The 14,876-nt window shown below is 42.2% G+C and overlaps 1 protein-coding gene across 3 annotated transcripts in view; it reads right to left on the minus strand.

Annotated features, from left to right (window-relative positions):
* The window catches only part of dclre1c (DNA cross-link repair 1C, PSO2 homolog (S. cerevisiae)), a 28,760-nt gene extending 14,364 nt beyond the window's left edge, over window positions 1–14,396 (minus strand). The window contains exons 1-6 of one of the 3 annotated variants that reach the window (XM_068059586.1): window positions 14,335–14,396; window positions 11,895–11,996; window positions 10,485–10,557; window positions 8,603–8,743; window positions 7,731–7,832; window positions 7,128–7,264 (exon numbers count right to left, since the gene is read on the minus strand). In XM_068059586.1, coding sequence (XP_067915687.1) covers window positions 7,128–7,264; window positions 7,731–7,832; window positions 8,603–8,743; window positions 10,485–10,557; window positions 11,895–11,920 — 479 coding nt within the window. In that variant the 5' untranslated portion in view covers window positions 11,921–11,996; window positions 14,335–14,396. Of the gene's footprint in view, window positions 1–7,127; window positions 7,265–7,730; window positions 7,833–8,602; window positions 8,744–9,245; window positions 9,364–10,484; window positions 10,558–11,894; window positions 11,997–14,334 lie in introns of those variants that run through there. The other 2 variants (XM_068059585.1, XM_068059587.1) reach the window with 2 other exon arrangements.
* Between the last annotated feature and the right edge of the window lie 480 nt (window positions 14,397–14,876).

Raw genomic sequence — 14,876 nt, forward strand, 5'->3', positions numbered from 1 at the left:
CTCCAACAACATTCAAGTAGCTTGACACCATACAGGACAAAGAAGCCCGCTCGATTGGCATCCCATCCACAAACATTCACTCCCTCCACCACAGACGCACAGTGGCAGCAGTGTGTACCATCTACAAGATGCACTGCAGCAACGCACCAAGGCTCCTTAGACAACACCTTCCAAACCCCTGACCTCTATCACCTAGAAGGACAAGGGCAGCAGATGCATGGGAACACCACCACCTGCAAGTTCCCCTCCAAGCCAAACGCCATCCTGACTTGGAACTATATCGCCGTTCCTTCACTGTCTTTGGGTCAAAATCCTGGAACTCTCTTCCTAACAGCACTGTGGGTGTACCTACCACACATGGACTGCAGCGGTTCAAGGCAGCTCACCACCACCTTCTCAAGGGCAATTAGGGTTGGGTAACAAATGCTGGCCTAGCCAGCGATGCCCACATCCATGAATGAATAAATAAAAACATGGTGGCTCCGTGGAGTAAAGACTGCATGCGCAGGCCACCATTTTTTTTTTTACGGTTGCCACCGTACATAAAATTCAGCCCCTTATATCCTCCTCACAACTTACTCTCCTACCTTAAGGTCATCAGCAAATTTAGCATCTGGTCCGTCCCTTTATTCAAATCATCAATATAGACTGTAAATAGTTGAGGCCCCAGTACGGATCATTGTCGCACCCCACGAGATACAGCTTACCAATCTGAAAATGATCTCTTTATCCCAACTCTCTGCTTCCTGTTAGCTACCCAATCCTCCATCCATGCAAATATGTTACCCCCTACATCATGAACTCTTGCTTAGTGTAGTAACCTTTGATGTAGTACCTTATCAAAACGGCTTATTGAAATCCAAGTACACCACATAAAGGTTCCCCTTTATCCAAGTTGCTTGTTACTTCCTCAAAGAACTCTAATAAATTAGTCAAACATGATTTCCCTTTCACAAACCATGTTGATTCTGCATGATTGCAAGATTTTCTAAGTGCCCTGATATAACCTCAATATATTCTAGCATTTTCCTATGACAGAAGTTAGGCTAACTGGCCTGCATTTTCCTGCTTTCTGTCTCCCTTCTTTCTTGAATAGGGGAGTTACATTCCCTATTTTCCAATCGGTTAGGACCTTTCCAGAATCTTGTGGGGGCGGGCGAGTGAGTTTGTCATTGGCCAGAAACTGAACTGGACCAGCCATATAAATACTGTGGCTACAAGAGCAAGTCAGAGATTGGGAATACTGCGGCAAATAACACCTCCTGACTCCCCAAAGTCTGTCCACCATCTACAAGGCACAAGTCACGAATATGACGCAATATTCTCCACCTGCTTGGAAGAGTGCAGCTCTAGCAACACTCAAGAAACTTGATAGCATCCAGGACAAAGCAGCCCATTTGATTGGCACCCCATCCACCACCTTAAACATTCACTCCCTCCATCACTGGAGTACTGTGACTGCAGCGTGTACCATTTACAAGATACAGCAGCAATTCACCAAAGCTTCTTCAACAACACCTCCTACACCCACAACCTCTACCACCTAGAAGGTCGAATACAGCAGATGCCTGGGATCACCACCACCTGCAAGTTCCTCTCCAAGTCACTCATCATCCTGACTTCGAAATATAACACCGTTGTTTCATTGCCTTTGGGTCAAAATCCCTTCCTAACAGTAGTGGGTGTACCTACCTCACATGGACTGCAGCGATTCACAAAGGCGATCACCACCAGCTTCTCAAGGGCAATTATGGTTGGGCAATAAATGCTGTCCTAGCCAGCAACACCCACATCCCATGAATGAGTAAAAAAAAAAATTCAGTACTGGCCCAAGATATCAAATTTCAAGTTAATCATGTTCCATTGGTATGACATCTTAAAAGTTGTGTTCAAAACAATTTGATTAAAATTATGTATTGGGCAAAAAAAAACTATGGTTTTAAATTTATAATTTAAAGACCTTGGTATTATTTTTTTTTAAAAATGGTATAGGCACCTATTGCATTGTTTCTCACCAAATGGCCTCAACACCTGTTTTACGTGTTTGTACATCTCAGAAGTCTCTCTCTCTCCATTTATTACAGCTGGTATATGTATTTTCTGCCCTCGCGACACCTACACACTTGATACCACAATGACTTTGAACAAATTTTGTTTCGCTGTTGTCCCGTGTGCATTATTGTGGGTTCAGCACAGATCTGTCTGTACTCAAAATTTTTCAGAAAGAATGTTTACTCAAACTCAGAGTCACTTACAGCACAGGAGGCCGCCATTCGGTCCATCAGGTCTATGCTGGCACGATACTTTGGATAGCCTTTTGGAGAAAGACACAATTAAGGGAGAATTTTGTTAATCTTTGAATCGAGCTCGATAGCCCTTCATCATCTTTCCTGGTTCTGAAAATTTCAACATTGTTTTCCCGCTGAGTCATGTGCGGCCTGATATTTAAACATTTTTTTTTTAAAATCTCCTCTTGGTTTGATGCTGCAGCATTCACCTGGGGACCCCACACCTTCACTCTTTTTCAACAACTCTGCCTTCAGTCCGGGTGGTTTAGTAAGGTTATCAATTTGCACCAGTAGGCAAGACTCAGCAACAACAACTGGCATTTATGTCTCAGCTTTAATGTAATTAATATTTCAAGGTGATTCAGGAGAATTGGTTGCAAAGTAAATAGGAGAGGAGAGAAGACCAAAATCATGGTTCAAAAGGGTGTGACTAGACTTTTAAGGCTAGAAGTAGCAAGGCGAAGGGATTTAAAATACGAATTCCAGTAAGTTGGACTGGAACAGTTGAACACAGGTCCATCAATGTTGGGAGGGAGGACAGATGCACACTGGTTTGAATGCAGACAGATTGATGTTCAAGCCGCAGTAAAACACCTGGGACGACAGTGCGGTGAGTGCCAAAGGAGCTGGGGTATGTTGGAATTATGATGCAGAGAGGCTGTAGATTTTAAGAATAGATTCTTTATTCATTCAGACCAGATTTCCTCTTTTGGTTTGAGTAGAATGAAATTCAGTTGTAAACAACAGCCCAGGCAGCAATTAAAAACTGTCAAATAAAAATAAAGACAGGGCAAAGTGTGCACCGGGTCAATTGGCATCTGAAAGAGAAACATTGGTTAACATTTTGAGACAGAACTTTTTTTTTTAAAGCAGAACTGAGAAATTTTGTTTCCGTAGTTCAACTTTACAGGTGCTATCTTTCACAAATTGTCCAGTCTGCTGCTCACTAACAACATGCTCTGCATCTGTGTGTGTATATTCGTTAATCTTTCTATTTTAAGCCCTGATCTTTTTTTGTCAAAATTGAAACTCTCTAGTGCTGCACAGTCTCAAGATTAGGGGTTGGCCATTTAGCACTGAGACGTGGAGAAATGACTTCACTCAAAGGGTTGTGAATCTTTTGGAATTCCCTACCCCAGATGGCTGTGGATGCTCAGTCGTTGATGTATTCAAGGCTGAGACAGATAGATTTTTGAAATCTAAAGAAAGGGATATGGGGATCGGACGATAGAGTTGAGATAGACCAGCCATGATCTTATTGAATGGAGGAGTAGGGTCAAGGGGCTGAATGGCCTACTCCAGCTCCTATTTCTTTGTCCTGATGTTGGCCTATGAATTAAAAATGTACATTAAGCCCAGAGGCTTCCCCAAAAATAGTCTCAAACAGGTGTGCATCCTCCCTCCCTTCCGACATTGACGGCAGAGTATTTGACTATTTCAGTCCAACTTACTGGAATTCTCATTTTAAATCCCTCTCCCTTGCTACTTCTAGCCTTAAAAGTCTAGTCACACCCTTTTGAACCATGATTTTGGTCTTCTCTCCTCTCCTATTTACTTTGCAACCAATTCTCCTGAATCACCTTGAAATATTAATTACATTAAAGCGGAGACATAAATGCCAGTTGTTGTTGCTGAGTCTTGCCTACTGGTGCAAATTGATAACCTTACTAAACCACCCGGACTGAAGGCAGAGTTGTTGAAAAAGAGTGAAGGTGTGGGGTCCCCAGGTGAATGCTGCAACATCAAACCAAGAGGAGATTTTTAAAAAAATGTTTAAAAATCAGGTTTCACATGACTCAGTGGGAAAACAATGTTGAAATTTTCAGAACTAAGAAAGATGATTAAGGGCTATCGAGCTCGATTCAAAGATTAACAAAATGCTCCCTTAATTATTTCTTTCTCCAGAAGGATATCCAATTTGGATTTAACTAACGTTACCCACCTCCATTAACTGCATTAAGCTCATCTTGCTTTTGTGGTTGGTTTACAAGTTGTAGGATCCATATTAGGGTTTGGATGAGTGTTTGGAGTACCCCAATGTGACTGATGCTTTAGCAGATTGTTGGGGTAGGTTTAGGTCAGTTTCACTTAATTAGCAAAGCAACTCTTGACCACTGAGTACTGTTTATGGATGGAAAATTGTTGAGATATGCCAATGTAGTGGAGATGAAATGGTGTTTTGTTCCGGTTTTACTATTTAACTGAAAGGAAATAATGTCAGCTACATCACCAATACCCAAAATATATGTACTTTCATCATCAATAGTATTGACAAAGAAACTGAATTTATATACAGCCTTTCATATCTCCAAGTTGCTAAAAACACTTCATAAAGGAACAAATACATTTAAACGACAGCTGCTGTCACTAAGCAGGTGAACGTGGCAGCCGCTTTATACAGTTAGGTCAAACTTTTGGTGCTTTTGGCCGAGGAGAAAAACGTTGGTCATTGAGTGAAATGTTGGTTCACTGAATGAACTTTCCTTCGAGTAATGCCAATCGATCTTTTAACATCCACGGAATAGGAAGACAGGGTGTTGGCTTAAACATTGCATGCCAAAGGGTATCATGATGGAAAATGCAGCACTCCCTCTGCATTACACAGAGATGTCAGCCTGGTTTATGTGCTCACGTTCTTAAGAGGCTAAACCTAAGTCAAGAGTATTTACATACTTTTCCAAGTGCCAATGGCAATAACTTATTGAGCAATGAAGGTCCCTACAGGCGAGGAGAATACACCATTGTTCTTTTTTTAGGGGCGAGAACAGAGTGAAACATCACTACTCCAGGTGGCTTGATAGTTATAATCTGTTATATTGAGAATCATGGCAATTAGTACAGTCTGTATATTTTGTTTTGTGGTAATTAAAATTTTATCAGGAGTGTTGTACATGGTTTGAAATTGGCTGTAATTTGTACCAGAACACAGCACTCGCATTTTTGTTATTTCAGTTTTACTGGAGAGAGAAAAATGTACTTTATTTCGTTTTTTTTTTTTATATGCTGCTCAAGTGGCAAGTTCCAAACATGGTTAAGTTAGGTCTAAAGTTTGTTCGATTAGGCAGATTTTTCTTAAAATTAAAAAATTAATTCCAGGAATACTTTCATTGACATACTGCTGTAAAAAGCTTCTTTAACTGCTCATGACCTCACATCTTCTAGTCATGTTCTCGTCAGCAAAAATTAACTGCAGATTGAAAAGCTTTTCAGCCTCAAACCATCGAAATTCATAGAACTCAACAACCTTTTTCAAAGCAAATTCATGTTAATGTCATTGTGGATACATTTTTGCTCAGTGTGTTTGCCATAGTAGCAAAATTGTGCCTGATGCACTGTCAGTTCAATAGTGTTACTTCACTCACACAAGGAGATCTGTAAACTCACTCAGGCTAACAACACTGGCAATTTAAATAAAGTTTATGAGATCCCCTCTTTGATACTTCTACAGATCGTGCAGCACTCCAGTAAAGCAGCAGCAATCTGCATTTCATCTCTTTCTATCTCTGCCAAAGTCCATCATAGTCCGTGAAAATACAAATTAAATCTTGACTGACCAAACAGCATTTTAATATACCTGCCAACAAAGATTAAACTGCAAACCCTACTCATGAGTGCTCAAAAGAGGCTGTAATATAATGGAAGGGGTGGGAAAGTCTAGTACTGCACAATACAAGCTGAATCTCAAGTCATCGAAAATCATCTGAACCCAGATTAGCTAACTGGACCGTAAATATTCTAGATTTGGTTCTTAATTATTTCAAGTCTCCCAAGTCTTCTTCATGCACGAGCCAGGAGAGCAACAGTAACCTACAGTGGAGGCCACAGTTCTCATACACTTCAGGGAGAGGTCACTGGTTAGGAATCAGAAGAGGAACCTCTGGATGATTTTCCTCCCGTGTCCGAGCACCTCGACGTCAATTATAGTGCCTTAGTTAAAGCCCTGGCCGAGATCAAAGACCAGCAACATGCAGGTGGTGTGAAGATGTTGGGAGCTTTACAACAGTTTTTAAATGCAGATGACTTCTTGGTTTAATTTCTGTGAAGTTCTATATCATGTGCACATGGCATAAAATGAATCAACCCACAACAGAATGGCTCAAAGGAATGTTAAGCTCTCAAAGTACTTTGTAAACATTCATTCCCTCCACCACCAGCACACAGTGGCAGCAACGTGTACTATATACAAGATGCATAGCTGCAACTAGCCAAGGATCCTGACAGCACTATACAAACCTGTGACCTCTACCACCTACGAGGACAAGGGCAGCAGATGCATGGGAACACCACCTCCTGCAAGTTCCCCTCCAAGCCACACACCATCCTGACTTGGAACTATATCGCCGTTCCTTCACTGTCACTGGATCAAAATTCTGGAGCTTCCTCCTTAACAGCACTGTGAGTGTCCCTACCCCACATGGACTGCAGCGGTTCAAGGCAGCAGCTCACCACCACCTTCTCAAGGTGGCATGCCCAGCAATTAATGGATGGGCAATAAATGCTGACCATACCAGGGCCCGCCCCATTCCAGGAACAAATAATTTAAAAGTGTTTTTGCAAATTTAATTTAACCACAGGTATTTAGGTGGGAAAAAGAAATGAGAAACAGGGCTAGACTGAAAATGTTATGTGTGAATAATAGGAAAAAAATGGACCCACTATATACTATATTAAATTTAAAAGATTGAGGACCGGACTTAGTAACACAGCTTTTTCCTTCACTTATACAGTCAGTCTTCAGTACAGCAAGATCATACACAAGTTCATTACTACTAGTATGCATCTGTACAGCACATGCATGTTGTGCAGATCATATAGTGCGATTGCATGATGCTTTCATACCTTACAATTACACTAGTCTTTTTTATCCTTTCGCCAAACCACATGGTAGAAGGTTTAATACTGATAATGCGTAGTGGAGTCCCATCCTTTGCTGTAACTCCACAAGGAAGTCTGTTTCCACGAATAAAATCCTCATCCTAGTGAAAACATCAATTAAAAACATACAAGTTTGGGGAGGAGAGAGCGAGAGGTGGAAGGTGAGAGCGAGAGGTGGAAGGTGAGAGCGAGAGGTGGAAGGTGAGAGCGAGAGGTGGAAGGTGAGAGCGAGAGGTGGAAGGTGAGAGCGAGAGGTGGAAGGTGAGAGCGAGAGGTGGAAGGTGAGAGCGAGAGGTGGAAGGTGAGAGCGAGAGGTGGAAGGTGAGAGCGAGAGGTGGAAGGTGAGAGCGAGAGGTGGAAGGTGAGAGCGAGAGGTGGAAGGTGAGAGCGAGAGAGAGATATCAGGAACATTACATTAAAAGGACTGTGACAATTAAGATCAGGATTAAAAAACTAGGATGATACCAAGAAAAGATAATGCAATACTTTACATACTACTAAATGTATTAACATATTGCAGCAAACCAGATTCATGTAAACAAGTAAAATCTAAGGAAATAACAGTACCCTGGGATATCTGCATGCATGAATCTGTGTTGTTCTTTCTGTGGTCACATGATGCAGAATTTCTGGCATGTTATTAAACATGTCCAGTTTGTTAAGATGGACCTGAAAAAAGATACAAAAAAAAGCAAAATACTGCAGATGCTAGAATTCTGAAATAACAAAGTGCTGGAAATACTCAGCAGGTCTGGCAGCATCTGTGGAGAGAGAAACAGAGTTAGTTTCTAGTCTGTGACCTTTCATTAGTTCAGCAGATGAAGAGTCGCTGACCTGAAACTCTGTTTCTCTCTCCACAGATGCTGCCAGACCTGCTGAATATTTCCAGCACTGTTTTTATTGCAAAAAAAGTATATACACACACACACAAACACAAGAAAATACAGGTGCCATCCTTGTTTCATAAGAGACAAACCAAAAGTATGAGGTATTATATGAAAAATTAAAAACAAAAATTGCTAAATGTTAATTTCCCTCTTTCTTTCCTTGTCCTGCCATATATAATCTCCAGCAGAGGGCGGAGACCGACAGACTGCACTTTTACACTCCCAGCATTAGCCACATTGTAAGTGGCTGCACCACACAGGCTGACACCCTAATTTCCTGACCTTCATGTCTTCTTGGCACCTTGTGTCAGGCACGATAAGTTTATCCATTTGCTTTTCCATCATGTTCAATGGGAGAAGTTAGCAGTGGAAATATTCAGATAAAGAAAAACTCGTGACATTCAGCTTTGGAAAATTCCCAGGTGACTGAGAACATCACTGGACTCGGTTCCAAGCACAAAATCTCCTCTCACTCCTAAATCACCAAAATGCAGTAATCTACAACTCCTATGTCTGAGAGTGAACAACTAACACCAAGCTCCCACCACCTACCTTAAGGCTGAATTCTTCACTGAGGTTAGTGAAGAGGTACTCGTATCCATAGGCTGCTTTACAGTTTAACCACACCACATGGTAAGGACTGAGTGTGATCCAGCTTCTCACTAAGTCCAGTATCCCATTTAAGCATTCCTCCTTGGAACAAGGCACAGAACCAAATATCAAAGACAGACTGACTTTCAGCCAATAACTAAGTCATAAACTGCCTAACTCTAATTTAAACAGATGTTTTTGCACAGTTAATCAGCTACCTGGATGCAGATGTACAAAAACAAGGCTCAAAAAGGACAATGTCCCAAATTAGAGTTTGCTTTTGAACTGCAACTTGAACAGTTTCAGTATAATACTAATACCAGTGTTCTAGAAAGCAATGACACTGCATGGTCTGGGGACCAGTCATCTGTAGCAGGATTCAAATCTGTCACAAAGGGATAGGACAGAAAAGCACTTGTAACATGCAAACATGGGACAGTAGCACTGGGACAGAGCTGTGACTCCAACTGCCTGTGCCACTCTCTTGCAGTGACAACAGCTCTTTTTATGTCCTGGCTCTTCTGTTAGTTTGGAGAGGTGAGGAAGCGAAAAAAAATTACCATTAAAAAGGAAAGTGAAAACAAGGGCAGCTTGTGGGACTCACATAGTTTCCAATGCAGTGGCTTTCCACAGGTATCTAATTTTATATTAAAGATGTTGTCAATAGTTTGGAAATTGTGCTCCCTCCATCAAGGGCCCTCACTCTACTGCTTGCAAGAATCCTATACAAAAAAAAGTTTCAACATCAACTATCTTTATAGTGACACAAAGATTGTAACTCATGTGGAATACCCCTGGATTAATCAGCTTGCCATATTCAATAGAATCATATTATAGAACAGTACAGCACATGAGGCCATTTGGCCCCTCGGGTCTACGCCAGCTCTTTTTATGTTTTTTAGTTTTAGTTTAGAGATACAGCACTGAAACAGGCCCTTCGGCCCACCGAGTCTGTGCCGACCATCAACCACCCATCTATACTAATCCTACACTAATTCCATATTCCTACCACATCCCCATCTGTCCCTATATTTCCCTACCACCTACCTATACTAGGGGCAATTGCTAATGGCCAATTAACCTATCAACCTGCAAGTCTTTGGCATGTGGGAGGAAACCGGAGCACCCGGAGGAAACCCACACAGACACAGGGAGAACTTGCAAAGTCCACACAGGCAGTACCCAGAATTGAACCCGGGTCGCTGGAGCTGTGAGGCTGCGGTGCTAACCACTGCGCCACTATGCCACCCTGGCTCTTCTGTTAGTTTGGAGAGGTGAGGAAGCGAAAAAAAATTAAGACATTTTCAGCACAGGCAGTTGGCATTTGAAAACAAAAAAATCGTTAAACCTTATGGACCTTTATAGAGCGAACAGGGGAAAATAAATTTCCTCTGGTGAATGAATCAATAACTAGAGGTCACGGATTCAAAATCATTGGAAAAGATCTCGAGGGGAGATGAGGAGGAATTGTTTCACCGGGAGAGAGTTGTCAGGATCTGGAATGTTCTACTTGAAGAAGCTGGGTGGAAGTTGATTCCATAAATAATTTTAAAGGGAGATGGACAGGTACTTTGAGGATGAGAAACTTACAGGGTTATGAACAGAAAGCAGAGACTTGGCACTAAGCACAGCTGCTGTTTCAATAACCTAGCACAGGCAAGATGGGTTGAAAGGCCTTCCTCTGTGCTGCAAATTTCTATGATTCTACAACCAACTTGCACTACAACACATGTTAAACACTCACATAACTTACTGGGTTATCAGATTTAGGATAGTGCAAACAAAAATAAAGCGAAATTGATGGCATAATCCAGTGAAAATGTTAAGCTTCTGAAATATTTACCCTGCTTGGGATTTGGTAGAATCTAGGATCACAAAATGTTGTGTCCAAGTATACACTCTGAATGTCTTTAACCCTGTAATAGAACAATGAAGAATTGTTCAAATATACAAGAGAAATTTGCACACATACATAGTGCAAAATGTTCCCCATTTACCAAGTGCACAGATAGAGCAGGAAACTAAACAGGCACTGCAAAAGCTAATTTGCAAGCAGCATCCACGAGGAATAAGAGCACAATACAAGTAACTAAACTTCTAACTTATCAGCCATTCAACTCAGCATACAACACTTGTCAACACTTCCTGCCTTTCTCAACCGAAATCAACTCCACCATCGTCATGCATTAATATTACACCTTTAAGTGGAGGAAAATAAACTTCCCAAAGATCTTCAAAAAGAGATGTGATGAAAACAGACAGTGTTTAGACAAAAGACAACAGACAAAAGAGTTTAGGGCAAGAAAGAGAGTCTGGGACCAAGGCAACTGAATGCACAGCCAGCAAAGGAAGAGGGGGTAGGGGAAATGATTATAATTAGAAATTTCATCACCAAACTCTTCTTGTATATTCTGTCCATATGTACTTTAGAAGTTTATATAAAAATGTTACTATTATTCACAATAAAAAAATATTCTTATCGTAAAAGGAATCCAATTATTGAAAAGTCTCATGTTAAGAGAGCTACTGTGAACACTACTGTTGTAAGCGTTAATGATAGTATTTTTTTTTGGGGGGGGGGGATTATTTTAACTTTGTAAACATGCTTTTATATAAAAAAAAATCTTTTGATTTAAAAAGTTAGATCAAGCCCTCCATTGGTTCAGTGCATAACTGCTCAAAACCACTCAGACCAGGGAGTTCACAGGTTTCAATGCTTGGTCTCCGAGATACTGATCTCAGCAACTTGGGAACACTACAATCAAATGCTGCCCCACACTCTATCCAATGAGGTATGTTGCAAAGTGCAGGTGTGGACACAATCTGCTTGGCTGTGCAGCTCCTAAACCCATTTTATACTGGGTTAGTATGGCACCCAATCCATTTATCCACTGCAACCAGTCACAACACCAAAGAAACGCTGCCAGATGTTTAAATGAGACTGTCCCTGACCACTGGTCTCCGTGAATCGGACAAGACCGGTCCGTCTTTGCCGACAGCTGTTCTAACCAGCAGTAAACAACTTATATAAAGCGTTCACCAAATAAACTGCACCTTTAGGAATGTCAAATGTTACACATACATTTCCACCAAATTCAAATTTTCAAATGGCAAAAGAGGTTAAGGGCTTATTTTCCTGGTGATTTCTCACTCATGGTCTCATGGGCATATTTTTGTCCTAGCTCTGTGCACAGTGAAATCTGGAGCCGTTACTCTTTGATTTGTCAACACGTAAATAAATGCAATGTTTTACCTCCCACCCGAATGCAACAACTCCATGCGAGCAGCCTCGCCTTTAGCCAACCTGAAATCTCCTGTATATAGTACTGTGCCACCTACACCTTCAAACAAGAACCTGGAACAGGAAAAGCAACCAGTTCAATTTCATCTCATGTCCTATTTTAAATTTTAAAAGTTTAATTGAGAAAAGTTGAGAAAAGCAAATTGTAAATATGAGGAACATAAACTTAAAGTAAAACATTTTGTTCCATCTTTATAATATTGCAGGTACTCCATATAAAATTCTAGAAAGTTACATTATTAGCTGTTCAATAAAATCTCCTTGTTTCTCAAGATCGGGACTGAATAACAGAGGACTGTGAGACTCATAGAACGTAGAACAGTACAGCACATTACAGGCCCTTCGGCCCACAATGTTGTGCCGAACCTTTAACCTACTCTAAGATCAAACTACCTACCTACCCTTCATACTACTATCATCCATGTACCTATCCAAGAGTCGCTTAAATGCCCCTAATGTATCTGCTTCTACTACCACCGCTGGCAGTGCATTCCACACACCCACCACTCTCTGTGTAAAGAACCTACCTCTGACATCTCCCCGAAACCGTCCTCCAATCACCTTAAAATTATGCCCCTTGGTATGCGCCATGGGAAAAAAAGTCTCTGGCTATCCACTCTATCAATGCCTCTCATCATCTTGTACCCCTCTATCAAGTCACCCATCATCCTTCTTCGCTCCAATGGGGCTGAATTTCACGTCACCCAAAAGAGCAGGATGGTGGCAGGGAGTGGTAGTGGAAAACGGAGCGGGAGGCTCAGGGAGCCCTTCCCAGCCTGCTCCCGCTTTCACCGCCACTTTACACAGGGTGGCGGTGGCGAAAAACAGCCTGCCTGCCCCAGGCCAATCAAGGCCCTTAACAGCCACTAAAGGGCCTTCGCCTGCCTCCAAGCAGATTTTACGCATGGCAAGCGGGCGTCCTAGACCCGAGAGAGGCCGCCTGACAAAAGCAGGCCACTCTCGATTGCCCTGGGGGGTAGTTGGGGGGGGGGGGGGCCTACATGTTCGGGCACTCTGTGTCCGATGGAGAGCCACCCCCGCTACCCCAACCACCACCAACACGTCCCCCGTCCCCCCAACCAACCACCCTTGTCTCGCTGGGGCCCGACTGATTACCCCCATCGAGGCAACCAAAACTTACCTGACTTCCAGGCTCCCCAACATCTTTACTTCTAGCTGGGCTGCAGTCCCAACAATGGCCACCGCTCCCAGTGACGCTGCTGGGTCTAGGAGTTGCCGGCCCACTGATTGGCTGGTAGCTCTATTAGGCGGGACTTCCTGCGGCAAACAGTTGGAAGTCCCACCTCAGAACAAACGAAGCCCGTGGACCCGCCAAATACAGGTTGGACCCCTAGACGAGGGGGAAGCGGGTTCGCCACCGACTTTTCAGTCGGTGGCTGGCTCCCGTCCGCCTCGGGTTAAATCCTGGCCCTTGGAATCAGACATTCACAACCTCGACATGTGAGAGTGAATTTAACATTCAAAAACAAAGTTACTCACACGTCAAACTCTAACTCGGAAACACAAATGCTTGTGGAGCAGCTGCCAGAAGGGAACAGCACTGGACACACTCTTAGGAAACTCTACCTGGATTCAACCATTTTGAACAGCAAACTGGAAGGTCACAATGATATGCTTTCACAATTCCCACAGACACAGCCTCTGTCCAATGAGCCTGTTAAATGGCAGCTGTGTCTCCCTACCACAGCTGACTCAACCTACCTTGCTGCTAGCATCAGGGTGCATACTTCTCCAGGACACCGTTCTGAATCATCGATATCTCAGTACAGAAGGAGGGCATTTAGCTCATCATGCCTATCTCATCCAAGCTGACTACTCTAACCCAATTCACCCAGAGGCTTAGACAAGTTAGACAAGGAAAAAATGTTCCCATTAACTGATGGCACAAGGACTAGGGGGCACGGATTGAAGGTTTTGGGCAGGAGACACAGGAGGAATGTGAAGAAGAACTTTTTTTAAAATTATATATACACAGCGAGTGGTAATGACCTGGAACTCGCTGCCCACGAGTGTGGTGGGAGCAGAGACAATGAATGATTTCAAAAGCAAACTGGGTGGGCACTTGAAGGAAATAGTCTTGTAGGCCATAGGGATCAAGCAGGGGAGCGGGACTGACTGGATTGCTTCGCAGAGAGGCAGCATGTACTTGATGGGCTGAATGGCCTCCTTCATGGCTATAAACAACTATGACTCTCTTTCCTTCATAAAAGGCTCCTTCCAAACAGTTAACCATATTTGTTTTTCAGATGGCTAGCTGGTATGAGTTTCTGGTTTTTAATTCCTGTTACTGTTCTTATGCACAAACATTAGCTTTACAAAACAAATCTATTTTCTAACGTATGCACATTACATTAAATAAAGATAGCAATACCTACATAACTGATCCAGGGCAGTGTCCTGCAGGTAAAAGGGTAACTAGTATATCTTCTTTCTATTTAAAAAAAAAGTCATGAAGTTATATAGACACAAGCACAGTAATCAACCCATTAATTTAGTTAAAATGTGTGAACTAAAGCGATTGTTATAGACTAATAAGATGTTTCTGCTGTACATTCTTTGTAACTATGCAATACAAGATCGACAGCATACAAGACACCAGGTGTCCTCAAGGTTCGGTTCCTGTGTAATGTACGTCAGCAGTATTCCAGTTACGCTGCACAGCTGCAAAACTTTTCTTTTCTAAGAAGGGGATTTATTCTTCTACAGTAATCAACAAACTAAATGATTAATTTCATGGAGGGAAAGGGGACGGCGGGGAGTAAAGGTCACATCGGCCACCACTGTAATCAATGGCCACTCAATGTCATGGTTAAAATTTCTACTGAGGATAACTCTTCAGTTTAAAAAACAGAAGTTTAAAAGGTAAAATATCCTGGGCCCCGAAATAATTAAAAGCTCAGAATTCGCAATATC

Source organism: Heterodontus francisci, chromosome 27, assembly GCF_036365525.1.
Source record: "Heterodontus francisci isolate sHetFra1 chromosome 27, sHetFra1.hap1, whole genome shotgun sequence".
Lineage (NCBI taxonomy): Eukaryota > Metazoa > Chordata > Chondrichthyes > Heterodontiformes > Heterodontidae > Heterodontus > Heterodontus francisci.